The 15,849-nt window shown below is 39.0% G+C and overlaps 1 protein-coding gene across 1 annotated transcript in view; it reads left to right on the top strand.

The window, feature by feature from the left end:
* The first annotated feature begins 216 nt into the window (after window positions 1–216).
* The window catches only part of DSTN (destrin, actin depolymerizing factor), a 37,970-nt gene continuing 22,337 nt past the window's right edge, over window positions 217–15,849 (top strand). Inside the window, exon 1 of the mRNA XM_045809432.2 lies at window positions 217–376. Coding sequence (XP_045665388.1) covers window positions 374–376 — 3 coding nt within the window. The 5' untranslated portion in view covers window positions 217–373. The remainder of the gene's footprint in view (window positions 377–15,849) is intronic.

The following is a 15,849-nucleotide window of genomic DNA, read 5'->3' on the forward strand; positions in this document are numbered from 1 at the left end:
CACCGGCAGGTGCCACCCCGAGCTCTACCTCCTCGTCCCTAGTAGATGAGGGAGACCCCACCCCCACAGACCCGAGCTGGTGAGAGGAGAACCCGGTCCCCTCGTCTTCAGAACGTGAGGCGGAACCCTCCGCCTGCTCTCTGGGCAGGGCGCTGCCTGGCCGGCCGGTTGCATAGCAACGGCAGGCAGCGCATGACGTGCGCAGTCGCGTTTGGGCACGAGGCGCGAGCCCGCGCACCCGCCCCCTGGTAGGCTCGCGCTTCGCGTCGCGCGCTGGCTGCGTCTCTCGGTCCCTCTGCCGTGAGAAGGACGCTCTGCAGACTCGGCGCCGGCCAGCTCCCCCTCCCGCGTCACTGCGACCGCCGCGGCGAAGATGGTGAGTGGGAGGGAGCCCGAGGCGTGGGCTTGACGCGGCCCGGGCGGCGGGGCGCTGGGGCGCCGTGGGGGTCGGGACTGAGGAGCGACAGGCGCGCCCCCGCGTGGGGGTGGGGGTCGCGGGCCCAGCTGCAGCCCCCAGGCTGGGGAAGGTCTTTGGGCTACCACCGCTCGCGCACCCGCTGGCACCCCGGCTCCTTGGGCGGCTCCTGGCCGCTGCGTCGCTCGCAGCCGCTGTGAGGCCGCCGGCGGGAGCGTGGTGCCCGCAGTTCCTCCCGCCCAGGCCTGGGGAAGACCTGCCGGGTCAGAGCACCGCCACACCCTTGGTGAAATCCACCGGGAGTCCGCCATCCCGGGGTGGGGGGCGTCGGAATCCGGCGCTGGCCTTATTGGAGCAGGTTTCCCCAAAGCCGGGCGCTGAGGCGGTCAGTGACTCGTGCGAGTTTCCGCCCCTGAGGTCGGTCCATCTCATTAAGGAAAATAAGGCCTTTATTGAACAACCCTAGAGGGCGGAATGATCACCGCGAGCATGACCCTGGTATAATTAAGAACAGGGTGGCCTCGCAGCCGCTTTGTTTGCCGTATCTGGCAATCAGCTTCCAGCAGCACTCTGGTGCTTGTCAAGCTTGGCAGTGGCTCTTTTAACCATTCCCTACCCGATCTCTCCATGTATGGTTAGAAATTTTCTTTTACCTGTGAACAGTTTGGCTCTGCCAGAACTTAGCGTGTGAGGAGTGGGCTTGATGCTGGGATGCTAATAAAAACGAATGAAAAAGCTTTTTAAAAGCCCATTGAATTATCCTAGCCATTAAGAGTAAATATGCTCATTATATTCTAGGTGATGGACACTTGGCTTAATTTACATATTTTCCCCAGTTAACTGTCTCTAATTTGCTGTAAAATTGTATTCTTAACTGGACGATCAAGTAGAACATTTTGTCATTTTATTTAGTCTGCACTCGCTGTTACCATTTTTGGTCAATGATTTGCAAGCAAAGGCTTACCAGACTTTGCTAGAAATATTACACTGTTATTGCATCTGTCTGCCTGGAAGCAGTTGGTACCAGTTTACTGGCATACAAAATGTTTTCGCTGAATGACAATTTTGGTTTTACCTTACTGCAAGGAAGAAAAAGAGATTAACCAGTAGTTTCTTGATGACTAAGGAGATGCAGTAGGAATTTGATAGTGTTCAGTTTTTGGTTCTTCTTTGGTTTAATTTTGTAAGCTACAAAGAGCGGCATATTTAGACTTTTTTAAACCTCTGTAAGATTATAGGTGTATATACTGCTTTATGTTAAAAGACTTAATGTAAGGGTTTTGAGTTCTCATGAAATTAGGACGATTTACTCTGATGAAAGTGCTTTGAAGTGGGCTGGGGCCTGCTTTAGATTCTTTTGATTTGACATTCTTTTTTGAGTTTCTATAATACAAACTTTATCTTCTATTTGAAAACAGGACCAAGCATTTTAACTTTAGTTAAATCCTTAAATTTTAGTTCAAGCTTAACTTCCATATTTCTGTGCATTCAAATAAAATAAAGGGAGGGTCTGTTTTATTTATTGGTTCTTGGGGGAGGAGAACTAAAAATTAATCAAGATGAGTGGATTCCAGATATATTTTAATGTTGTTGGCCTCAGAGAGAGGTCAAGAAGACCTTACAAGCTCCTGTTGTTCAGATGCTTGCAAATAGTGTTCAGAATATAGACTGACCATTTGTAAAGGTTACTCTTATATTTAGCCTTATAAGCACAGACCATCTTCTTTCAGTGTCAGCTGTTAGAGAGTATTATGAAGATTTAAAGTTCTTTTATTATTCCAGATTTTAGCGCTTTATCTCTATATTTGAAATTGAGGTTCCAAGTTTCTAAAGTTGTTTTTTGTTTTTTTGTTTGCTAAGTTTAAATTTTAGGGTGGCTTAGTTGATTAAGTATCCGAATCTTCTTCTTTTTTTTTTTAAGATTTTATTTATTTATTTGACAGAGAATGCGTGTGCACACCCTAGCAGGGGGAGCGACAGGCAGAGGAAGAGGGAGAGGCAGGCTTCCCGATGAGCAGGGATCCTGCCTTGGGGCTTGGCTCAGTCCCAGGACCCTGAGATCATGACCTGAGCTGAAGGCAGATGCTCAACCAACTGAGCCACCCAGGTGCCCCTGAGTATCCGAATCTTGATTTCGGCTCTAGTCATGATCTCAGAGTTGTGAGATCCAGCCCCAAGTTGGGCTGGGCAAGAGCTTGCTTAAGATTCTCTCTCTCTCCCCCTCTGCCACTCCCCTCTCCTCCACTTGCATTCTTTCTCTCTCTCTCAGGAAAAAAAAAAAAAGATTTTTAGCTGCTAATGGGTTTGTTCTGCATTAACAAAATCACTTCCTGGTATTCACCAAGCCTTCTGGAAGCCCTTGGGAATAAAAGCAATTTGAAACCAGCCCAAAAGATCACCTTTGGGCACTTCAAGATGAGAGTTCATGTTTTCACAATCTCACTTTACAGTGCCCCCCCCCCCCCCAAAAAAAGCCTGTCCTGCACAGAAACCACATCTACCCACTCCAAACAAAACTTTGGTATATGTGTACCAGGTATGCCAGTTTCCTCATAGAAAGATTATTTACTAGTCTATCACTAAGTTCCTGGGGTTATCTGCTCAGTAGTTTGTTTTGTTGGTTATGGATCAAGATAGTACACATAGACTTGCCTAGTGCCTCTTGTAACCAATGGTATATGACATTTACAGCATACTGTATGGCTTTCTGGGAGTAGGAGTGTAGTCTTGCCCCTGAAGTAATAAAAGTCTACATGATAATTCAGCCTTGCCCTAGTCAGAACTCTGCTGTAACAAACTGAGCTAATTGGCCCAGAATGAGTTACAAATGTATTCTATCACTTGATGATTAGGAAAAACACTTTTACTTACAGCAATCTAATGGAATAGGTTGGGCATGTGTTCATGTGCCTGTTTAACATGAAAAAACAGACTGTAAAGACAGATTGACTTGTGACCTTTTTTGACTGCACATCGAGTTATAACATAATTTACAAATTTATTTTAAACATTTTAAGCAGAAAGGTACACAGAATAAGAGGTCCCTTTGTATGAAAAAAGAAAATAACTTTTTGCCATATTTCAGGTTTCTGTGTTACCGTTACAGCTAAATCTGCATCTTCTTCCTCATCCCATTCTCTTCTCTCCCCAGAGATAACCACTCCTGTGTCAAAGACATAATGTACTGGCCAATTAAGGAGATGATTTTTTCAGGCTATTGCAGTTGGGAGAACATTAATTAATAAGGAACATCTCACAAAAAAGGACAAGGACCTGGGCGAGTAAAACCAGGAGTCTTGAGGAACTGCACAGATAGGTCTTACCACAATAAACAACGGCAGAATCTTTTTTTTTTTTTTTTTAAGATTTTATTTATTCCACAGAGACAGCCAGAGAGAGAGGGAACACAAGCAGGGGGAGTGGGAGAGGAAGAAGCAGGCTCTTAGGAAGGAGCCTGATGTGGGGCTCCATCCCAGAACGCTGGGATCATGCAGCCCTGAGCCAAAGGCAGACGCTTAACGACTGCGCCACCCAGGCGCCCCAAGGGCAGAATCTTTTTGTTGCCAGTTTCCCAAAACTCAAAATGATGGGAGTGGATTTCTTAACCATCACTGCTTTCCAGGAACACAAAGCTCAGGTAAAGTTTAACATAGTTAACTGAAGTTAATATATTTCATTCAAATTGATATTTCTATACTTTAAGCTATGTATGTATGCATCTGTAGTAATATATATTATTTTGATGTGTTTTTAAATTTCATATAAATGCTATGCTTTATGTACCCTTTTGCAACTTAAAAAATTAAACTTGGTGAGTTTTTTGGGGAGGGGGATGATTTTTGGTTTTAGCCGTAGCTGTGGTTCTTTGTATTAACTGCTAAATAGTTTTTATGACTACGTAAGTTTATCATTCCCCTATTGATGAACATTTCTCCAGTCTTTCACTCTTATTTTTATGTCTACTTAAGCAGCTTTGCGATAGATGGTTTCCATGGTTTATGATACTTAACGTATCACCAGTGAATTGTTCTTGGTATAGACCTAGAAGTGGAAGCCTGGATTGGAGGGTGTGCATGTGTATTTTTTTTTCTCTCCTACGGGTGGTTCTAGTTTGTATCCCATCAGCTACATTTATCAGCCTGCTTTCCATTTCTTTTCACCATTTGGTATTGCGTCTTTTTTTTTTTTTTTTTTTTAAGATTTTTTATTTATTTGACAGAGACACAGCGAGAGAGGGAACACAAGCAGGGGGAGTGGGAGAGGGAGAAGCAGGCTTCCCGCTCAGCAGAGAGCCCAGTGCACCTCGATCCTGGGACCCTGGAATCATGACCTGAGCCCAAGGCAGAGCCCAAGCCTAACGACTGAGCAACCCAGGCGCCCCTGGTATTGAGTCTTGAAACCTTTGCCAACCTGATGGGTGTGAAATGGCTTCTTATTCTTTTAATTTGCATTTCTCTGATCAGTAGTAAAGTATCTTTTTATGTTTATTCCAGCCTATGCTTTTACATATATGTGCATCTAGTGAACCTGACATTATGTAAATACTCATCACGTCTTCATTTAGGCTTATTTGTGGAGTCATAAAGTAAATCCAGCGTTAAAAGAAAATCTATAAGAACGCGATTGTCATTGTCAGAACTGCATACTGAGTGCTGATATCCTTCTCCTCTGGAACCTATATTTCTTAGCATACCTCTCAAGCTGCTAAGCAACAGAAGTTAAATACCCTTAATTCTAGCCACTTGCCATGGTCAGATCCTGGTAGTGGTAGAATGTCGTGATCCAGGATAGAGCTCCATCTTTGCCAGGGGCCATGGAGATTAACATCCTCTGCTTTATTTATACTTATCTTTCTTTTTCTTGGGTAATTCATCCAGCCAGATGTTAAAAACAAACAAGCACTGGGGATATATGGAAATCTCTGTGCTTTCTGCTCAATTTTGGTGTGAATTTAAAATGTCCCTAAGAAAAAGTCTATTAAAAAAGAAACAAGCAAAACAAAACGACTATTTTTCACCAATAGAATTGGTTTAAATCGAGCTGCTGTTTAACTTACTATCCAGGAAGACTCAGACAATTTCATTTTTATGTTAATGTAACCTTATTTCGGTAATAACCAAGATCTTTGAAGTGAATACCATATTTGAAATTAGAAAAAAGTCTCAAAAGTGGAAAAACTGGATTTAACACATATGTGTTACTTTTATCTACAGAGCAGAGTTCTGGTCTCTGAGTAATTAGGCCTAGTCTCTCTACTGTATTATTTGCAATTTGCAAACCCAAACCACAGATCCTAATAAAGAAATAGAAGATTGTTATTTAAGTATTTTGAGCATATTCCTCTCTACATTGTCCATGAAAGACACACTCAAAGATTTACACCTAACACTTAAGAAATATTTTAATCACAGGTTTTCGTTTTTCCCTGACTCCTTGCCTCGATGTTGGAAGTGATTTTTCACTTGGAATTGTTGTGCTGCTGTTCATTTTTCTTGAAATTTTACATTGGGAAAAGTATAGCAAAATAAACATCAGATCATTTCATCTCAGTAATACTTTGACACACTGGTTACTTAATTCATCTTGGAGTCTTGTGTGTAAGGACCCCCCATGGAGTTGAGTAGTTTTTAGTCTAGAGTGATTTTTAACTCTTTAAATTTAAAGTTTTCTAGTAGCTAACATCGTAATGCTTATGTGTTGTTTACTTACCCTATTCTGTGATTTGCTTTGGTATGTTAAAATCGAAGAATCAGTATTTTGTGTAGATCTTTAAAAAACAAGTGATTTAAGTAAAACTGCGATTAAAATTCAGGTTTTAATGTGTAGTTGAAGGTATGAAAAAGCGGAGGAAAAGCTGAGATTTGGGCTTTTTTTTTTTTTTTTAAAACATGAGAGGAGCGTCAAAGAACTGGTTCTGTTGCAGCAGGACATAGGATGAGCACTTCAAAGACAAACTCCAGTGTATACTATAGCAGGAACCCCGCATTTGAAACTACTTTGTCATTGTGTTCTTTTAGATTACGTCAGAGGAAGACCGTTTACTCTTTTCCACATTTTTGCATCACTTTATAGGTTGTTAATCTAGTTTGCCTTATCACAGAAAACAAAGAAGAATTTCCTACCCATATTCCTATATTAGCATGTTTTCAGGAAAAAATCATCAACGTGTAAATGTAATTCGCATTTATTTTTAAATGGTTTCATGTAGTACGTTTTTGATGGTGGTAGAATTTTCATGTAGTGATAGAGCTAAAACTAAAGCTCAGGCAAATACAGGTAGGACTCCAATTTGCTAGGAGTCCATCTTTTATGTTGATTTTTGAAGTTCTGGAATTCTGAGGAATTCTCAAATCACTGAAACCTTGTTTTAAGAATATTGTGAGTAGGGGCTCCTGGGTGGCACAGCTGTTAAGCGTCTGCCTTCGGTTCAGGGCGCGATCCTGGCGTTCTGGGATCGAGCCCCACATCAGGCTCCTCCGCTATGAGCCTGCTTCTTCCTCTCCCACTCCCCCTGCTTGTGTTCCCTCTCTCGTTGGCTGTCTCTATCTCTGTCGAATAAATAAATAAAAATCTTAAAAAAAAAAAAAAAGGGAACAGCCCAGGGCTAATACCTTGCTTAAAAAAAAAAAAAAAAAAAAGAATATTGTGAGTAAGCTTTAGGCCAGTGTTATCGAATAGAAATAAAATGCAAGTTACATGTGTACTTTTAAATCTTCTAGTAGCCCCACTAAAAAAGTGAAAAAAAAGGGTGAAATTCATATAACCCAATATATCATATCCACATTTAATTAACATAAAAGTTAGACATTTTACATTATTTTTTCATATAAATTATTTGAAATTCAGTATATATTTTACAGTTACAGCACATCTCAATCCAAATGCTCAGTCTTCATTGGAAGTATTTGATATGTATTTAGATATGCATTTTACAGTTGAAAAAGTAGATTCACATACCTGAGTTGCTCAAAGCATGCTTACAAGTTTTCCAGTAATGGGATTGATAATTTAAAATTTAAGTTAATTAAATTGTGATTTAAACATGCAGTTCCTCAGTCACACTAGCCACATTTAATGGACTCACTAAACGTAACATGTGGTTAGTGGCCAGCCTCAGACTTTGTGGATTAGCCTATTTAATTTGTAAAGGGAAGTTAATATGGGTACCAGCACTGTGTTTATCTTCTGCGTTTCTGCACGTCTAAGAAGGAGTACTAAGATAGCATATGATTCCTTTTATGGCACTTATTGAGATATTTTGTAGAACTAAACTGTTGATTTCCTTAAGATAGAGTTTGTTTATTTCCATAGCAAGATGCCTCTCTCATTTTAGGCCCACAACAAATGTTCCCAAAAGAGCATGAATGAGTGATTGAGAGGGTGTTTGTAATTATGACAGGGACAAGTTCCCATGGGTATAGATTTCTTTAGTTTTTGTACTTTCTATTTCCACATACTTTTTCTTTAATACAATGGAAATTGAGTTTAAAGTCCTAAACTAATTGAATAGTACCTCCCCTTTGTATACTGCATTACAATTTGATTTGAGTCTTACAGTGAAAATCCTTTGAGATAAGGCAAGTATTATTAGAGTAGTACCTTAAAATAATTACGGCATACAGAAAACCCCTTAATAAATGCCAGTTCCCTTTCTTCCCTTAAAAGTGAAACTGAATGGGGGCGCCTGGGTGGCTCAGTGGGTTAAGTGTCTGACTCTTGATTTCAGCTCAGGTCATGATGTCAGGGGTCATCAGATGGAGCCCTGAGTTGGGCCTTGTGCTGGGGATGGACCCTGCTTAAGATTCTCTCTCTCCCTCTCCACCTGCTCCTCTGCCCTCCTAAAAAATGAACCTGAATGGTATTTGATGCTTATTTAGGCATCCTAAACCATAGAAAAGCACTTGAAAGCCTAACAAATGAAGGAACAGGAAGTCATGCCTTAGAGAACTTGTAAGTACTTATTATGTGTCTGGCATTGTGTTATACCTTCTCTCATTCAGTCCTTGTAGCAACCAGATGAGGTAGGTATTGTTACCATTTCTTTTAAACTATACTAAGAAGCGGTTAAATGCATGAGCTTGAGTGGGGCTGCCTAGGGTTTTTGAATCTTGGCTCTGCCATCTACTAACTATATGGCCTTAGGTAAGTTACTGATTATTCTATGCCTCAGTTTCATCATTCCTCCAAATGGGGGTACCTACCATCACAACAGTTTGGGTGATGCATGGGAGTAGTTTAAAAGCAATGCCTGGTATATGGTAAAGTGCTTATCAGTGTTGGATGAAATGACTTTAAACAACTTTAGATCCTAATTAGATTAACAGTATTTTTTCTTTATATTCTGATTATACCATCACATGCTTCAGCAATTGTAGATCAAATGAAAAGGGTGGAAGGAGTGCATTAGAACATATTTCCAATTGTTTTATTATTTCTTTAGACCAGTGTTATTTTGTTTGGATTATATATGATCAACTTCTTTTTATGATCAGCTTTTAAATTTTATTTTTCAGGTGACTTAACTTTTTAAACATTGAAGTACAGTTGACGTGCAATATTACATTAGTTTTAGGTGTATAACGTAATGATTGACAATGATAGATGTATGAAATGTTCACTGTAAGTGGCTAGCATCTCATCATACAAAGTTATTGACTGTATTCCCTGTGCCGTACTTGACATCTCTGTTACTTACTGATTTTATATCTGGAAGTTTGTGCCTCTTAATCAGCTTTACCTTTTACACTCATCTCCACCCCCTCCCCTCTGGCAGCCACCAGTTTGGTTTCTGTATTTATGAGTCAATTTCTGTTTGTTTTGTTTTTTAAATTCCACATATAAGTGAAATCATATGGTACTTGTTTTTTCCTGTCTGACTTATTTCACTTAGTATAATACCCACTAGGACCAAACTTGTCAGTAATGGCAAGATTTCATTCTTTTGCATGGTGGAGTAATATTTCATTGTGCGTGTGTGCGTGTGTGTGTGTGTGTGTGTGTGTGTGTGTATGTATGTATACATACCACATCTTTTTTATCCATTTATCTATCAGTGGATGCTTAGGTTGTTTCCATATCTTGGCCATTGTAAATAATGTCACAATGAACATAGAGGTGCATGTTTCTTTTTGAATTAGTATTTTTGTTTTCTCCTGGTAAATACCAGAAGTGGAATTACTAGCTTGTATATTTACTTTTTTGAGGAACCTCCATGCTGTTTTCCATAGTGGCTACACCAATTTGCAGTCCGACCAACAGTGCATTAGGGTTCCTTTTTCTTCACATCCTCGCCAACACTTGTTATTGTCTTTTTGATACTAGCCATTCTGACTGGTGTGAGGTGTTGTCTCAGGTGATTTAATTATTAATGTAAAAGTATCTTGTCTTCTACTCTTAGTATTGTTCCTGAAGAAATTAATGTAGAATCAAACAGTTCTTCGTTGCCCACAAGGTTTAGAATAGCAACCATTTATTCCATAAATAGTTGAGAAATTATTATATGCCAAGAACTGATCCAGGTCTTAGGGATATAGTACTAAAAAAGTTCTTTCCTTGTGGAAGTTAATCCTAATGCGGGGGGAGAGAGATAAAAAACAAAATGGCAAGATCCTGTCGGAATTGTTAAGAGGTATTAAGGAAACAATGTAAGCAATAGGGAGTACTAGAAGGGTTGGCTCCTTTTTGCCAGATTGTTAGGGAAGGCTTCTTGGGAGGTGACATTTGAGCTAAGACTAGCAGGACAAGAAGTAGCCATATGTAGAGCATTTAAGGCAGAAGGAATTCTGTAAGTAGAAAGGCTTTGAGAAGAGAATGAGCTTGACATACCAGGGATAAAAAAGGTTTGTGTAGCTGGAATTCAGTAAAAGGGGGATAGAAAAGTAGGAAATGGATTGTAGGCAAGAGCTGGAACAGGAAGAGCCTATAGGCCAAGGTGAGAAATTTGAATTTTATTCTGATTGCACTAAGAAACTATTGGGGGTGTGGTGGTGGAGGGTGTGAAGGTGTTAAGTAGTGGAATGAGATATTTATTCCTGTGGAGATGTGCAAGTGGGGACAAAAACTGATTAAGAGACCATTGCTGTTTTTCAGCCAATGGATGGTGGTAACTTGGATTAGGATTGTTAATAGTGCAATAATGAGAAGTGATTAGATTGAATATATATTTTGGAGGTAGAGCTGACAGGACTTATAATTTGGGTGTGTGGCATAAGAGAAAGACATCAAGGATAACTTACTCTTAAGATTTAGACCTGAGCTATTAGGTAGTTGGTGGTGTCATTGTGCTGGGGACTATAAAAGGAGTGAAAATAAAATAGTTTGGCAAAAATTGAGGTTCTTAGAACTTAGAGGAATAAGAAATTGATCTGTATGTATTATACATTTTTAAAATACCCTAATTTCATATCTGAGTATAGTAATTATATACATTGTAAAACATTAAGAAAAATTTAGTTGTAATGGCAATTCCAACCAAAGTATTAACATTCAGTGCATTCTCTTCCAGATCATGTTAAATATATGCTTGTTCTTTTAGTAAATAATTGTTCGGTGCCTCCTAGGAACCAGGTACTGTGGTAGGCTTTGGAAATTCAACAGTATACAAGACAAAGTCTCTGTCCCTATGAAGTATACATTCTAATGGGGGAGACAAGTAAGAAGTAAACAAATGAATAAGATAATTGCAGATCGTAATAAGTACTATAATGGAAGTAAGGGAGAAAATGAATATCCGAGACTGCCAATATAGATTTTTCTCACACAGTTGAGTTCATCTGTAACAGTTTTATATCCTTTACCTCCCGTATCACAATGCGACAAGGTGCCAGGCTAATTCAACTGGGGGAAATAGCGTCTTCAACAAGTAGTGCTAGTACATCTGGATATCCACAGGTGAAAGAACGGCTTTGGATCTGTGCTTCACACTATATACAGAATTTAACTCAAAATGGCTCCTAGACCTAAATGTAAGAACTAACGCTGTATAACTGCTAAAAGAAAACATAGGCATAAATCTTTGTGAGTTTGGGTTATGCAGATATTTTTGGAGGAGGGGTTTGGACAGTTTTCTTGGCATTTGTAGGCAAAAGCACAAGTGACAGAAGAAACATAGATCAATTGGACTCTGCTAGAATTAAAGACTTTTTGCATCAAAGAACACAATACCATCAAGAAAGTGAGAAGACAACCCAAGGAACGGCAGAAAATATTTGCAAATCATGTCTGACAAGGAATTTGTATCCAGAATATATCAAGGACTATCTCAACTCTGCAGTACAAGGGCAATCCAGTCATGGACAAAGGCTTTGAATAGACATTTCCATAAGGAAGATATACAAGTAGTCAATAAGCACATGAAAACATGCTCAAAATCATTAGCCATTAGGGAAATGCAAATCAAAACCATAATGAGGTACTACTATGTATCCAGTAGGATGACGATAATAAAAAAGACAACAGTAATAAATGTTGGCAAGGCTGTGGAAAAGTAGGAACCCATATATGTTGCTGATGGGAATGTAAAATGGTGTAGCCACTTTTGGAAAATGTTTTGGCAGTTCCTTAAGAAGTTGAACTTGGGAATTGCCATTGACCCAGCACTTTCACTCCTAGTTACGTACCAGGTGAAATAAAAAGACATATCTACATAAAAATCTGTAGACAAATGTACGTAATAGCATTATCCCCATAGTAGCCCCAAAGTGGAAACAACCCAGATTTCTATCAGCTGATGATTGGGTAGAAAAAAAATGTAGTATGTCCATATAATAGAGTATTATTTGGCAGTAAAAAGAGATGAAGTACCGATTCATGCTACAGCATGGATGAGTCTTGAAAACATGCTGAGTAAAAGAAACCAGTCAAAAAAAGACTACGTATTATAGAATTCCATTTATATACAATATCCAGGATAGATAGGTCTCAAGAGGCAGGAAGTAAATTAGTGGTTGGATAGGTCTAAGGTGGGTGAAAATGGGCAAGAAGAATGATCACTCAGTACAGAGTTTCTTTTTGCGGTGTTGAAAATGTTCTAAGATTAGATTGTGATGGATGTACAACTTTGTGAATATACTAAAATCCACTGAACTTACATTTTTAAATGGGTAAAATTTTATGGGATATTAAATATATCTGTAAAAGCTTTAAATTTTTTAATGGTATTGTGCGTGTACAGTGATGGTATTAAATCATCCCCCTGTTAAATTTAAAGCCATGATTGTAACTAATGCCCTGTCTTTTTCTCCCCCCCCCCCCCCAAACAAAAGGTCTCACATATTTATTACTGAACCAACCTACTGGGGCAGAAACATAGTAACAGAAAAATCATTTCCCTGATAAAACATGCCCATTGTTGGGCACCTGGGTGGCTCAGTGTGTTAAGTGTCTGCTTTTGGCTCAGGTCACGATCCCAGTGTTCCAGGATCGAGTCTCGCTCATGCTCTCTTCTCTCACATCTGTCTCAAATAAATAAAATCTTAAAAACAAAACAAAACAACAAACCATGCCTACTCTTCAGATAGTAGTGATATTTAGAGAGTGATAGGATATGAGCATGTGGCTTTCATGCCGCATAAATATGTGTGCCATCTCTGCAGTCCCGTATAGCTCCGGTGCCTCCTCTTGCAGTTGTACCTGATTTATTACCAGTTTTCATCTGAATGCACTGGAGAATGGGACGATCCTGCTTTTGTTTCTTGGCCAGGAACTGCTTGATCTTGAAAGTCTTGTGAGAGGACACTGCGTGGAACAGTCAACCACACATACCATGATGGTGGAGAAAAGGAGAGAATGCTTTGTCATCTTTGCGCATAAATCTTCGCCTCATGTGCATTGTTCTTCAGAATACAGTTCTAGTTATGCAATCACTGAATCAAAAAGATTGTGTATGGGGGCGCCTGGGTGGCACAGCGGTTAAGCGTCTGCCTCCGGCTCAGGGCGTGATCCCGGCGTTCTGGGATCGAGCCCCACATCAGGTTCCTCCGCTATGAGCCTGCTTCTTCCTCTCCCACTCCCCCTGCTTGTGTTCCCTCTCTCGCTGGCTGTCTCTATCCTGTCGAATAAATAAATAAAATCTTTAAAAAAAAAAAAAAGTTTGTGTATGTGTTTATATATTTCTAATTTAAAAAATATGCTCATAGAAAACTTGGAAAATACAGAAGACTAGAGAGAAGATAAAAATCACTTATATTCCCACTGTTAGAGATAAAATTCCTTTTTTTCTCTATACTGTCTTACATAGTTGAGAAACACTGTACATAAAACTTTATATTCACTTTCTTTTTTCACTTCAAGTAATGTTTCCTCCATGTCTTTAGAAGCTTTCCCTAGGCGTGATTTTGATAGCTGCATCAGAAACTATCTTGTGGATGTACTATACTTTTCTTTGCAGTTTTCCTGTTTTTGTTTATTTGAGCTGTCTGGTTTCTATATTATGTAGATTATCCCCCCAGAATAAATTCCTTGACGTGGGCTTACTGGGTTAAAGTGTCAAAGAGTTTGGATTATTTTAAGGCTCTTAATGTAAATGACCACATTGCTTTCTGAAAGGTGTAAGTAAACAGTTGTCGATGGTAGAAGATGAATCTGGAAAAGTAGGTTGGTTCAGATAATAAAGGGCCTTCTGTGCTCTGTTAATGAATATGGACTTTATCTTGAGGTGTTTTGCAATTGGTGAATATTTTTAATCTTGGGAGTGATAGGAGATGTGAAGAGTAGATGAGAAGGAGTAGATTTGAAGTACACATTTAAGGAGAAGTTGATAGGACTTAGAAAGTGAGTGTGACCGTGGAACAAAAGTAGGTTAACCAACAACATCAACTATCTTTCCTGTCTTAGGTTCATTGACACACTAGCTAATTATCAAGAGAGAAGCTAGATTGTTAAACCAAAGAGAAATCTTTTGCCTTTAGCTTATTATGTGTTCAAAATGATCTTTCTCAAAGAGGAGTAGAATATTGTTTATATTGTCGTTGAAGTAAAGACTAGAAGTAATGTATAATTTTTTCCATTCAGGATAATTTACATGAAGTAAAATTTACCATGTTTAGTGTAAGTTCTGCAATTTTTGCAGATATATACAGTTGTGTAACTACCATGACAATCAAAATATAGAATAGTTCCTTCACTCCAAAAAATTTCCTCATGTTAATCCTTCTTCCCATCCCTAACAACCACTGATCTGCTTTTTGTCCCTATAATTTTACCTTTGCGAGAATATCATATAAATGGAATTATCCAGACACTTTCAATCCAGTTTCTTTTCACTTAGCATAAAGCATTTGTGCATCAGCATTTTGTTCCTTTTTATTGTGATTAGTATTCCAGTCCCCATTTGAGGAATAGAGTCCTTTTTAATGGTTTCCTGTGAAGGATGAGACAGAATACTCTAGAGATCTTTTTTCTTTTCCTGAATCTATAAATGCTTGAAACAGTCACTCTCTCCACCTTGGTGTAACTACTGATAGATACATCTTATTACATAGTGCCCTAGGGCACCTGGGTGCCTCAGTCGGTTGAGCATCTGACTCTTGGTCTCAGCTTGGGTCTTGATCTCTCCGGGTCAGGAGTTCGGACCCCATGTTGGTCTCTGTGCTGGGAGTGGAGCCTATGTAAAGGAAAAAAAAAATAGTGCCCTTATGTTTTCAGTGGTGGAATCAAGCAGCTATTTAACAAGGATGTAGATTGTACAACTTTTGAAATGTGTCAGTATGTTTTATGGGATATTGATTTCCTAAATGTTACACTCTTTGCATATTGATTATTGTATACATTAAGGTCTCTTCTCCAGCATTTATTCTGAAATTAAATGATACTTATATATCAGGCACTGTTTTAAAAAATAGTATATTTGTGATTTTTTAAACAATACTAAGTAGAGCTCTTGTATAGCCTCTACCTGTTGGCCATCTGTATGTCTTTAGAACAATGTCTGTTTAGGTCCTCTGCCCATTTTTAAATTGGATTGTTTGCTTTTTTGCTATTGAGTTGTATAAATTCTTTATATGTTTTGAATATTCATTCCAATATTTTCTCCTATTTGGTAGTTTGCCTTTTCATTTTGTTGATGGTTTCCTTTGCATTTTTAGTTTGATGTAGTCCCCCTTGTTTATTTTTGCTTTTGTTGCCTTTCATTTTGGTATTAAACTAAAAAAAAAAAAATCATCACCAAGATTTTGAGTTAATTTCTGTGTACGGTGTAAGACAGTGGTCCAATTTTATTTTGTATGTGTCTGTCCAGTTTTAAAACGCCATTTATTGAGGAGACTGTCCTTTCCCCATTATATATCCTTGGCTTCATTGTTGTAAATGAATTGACTAAATATGCATCGAATGGCTGTTATCAAAAAGAAAAGAAACTAACAAGTGTTGGTGAGGATGTGAAGGAAAGGGAACCCTTGTGCACTGTTGGTGGGAATATAAATTGGTGCAGCTGTTAT

This window comes from Ursus americanus, chromosome 22 (genome assembly GCF_024610735.1).
Source record: "Ursus americanus isolate L20-20 chromosome 22, mUrsAme1.1.p, whole genome shotgun sequence".
In the NCBI taxonomy this organism is placed as follows: domain Eukaryota; kingdom Metazoa; phylum Chordata; class Mammalia; order Carnivora; family Ursidae; genus Ursus; species Ursus americanus.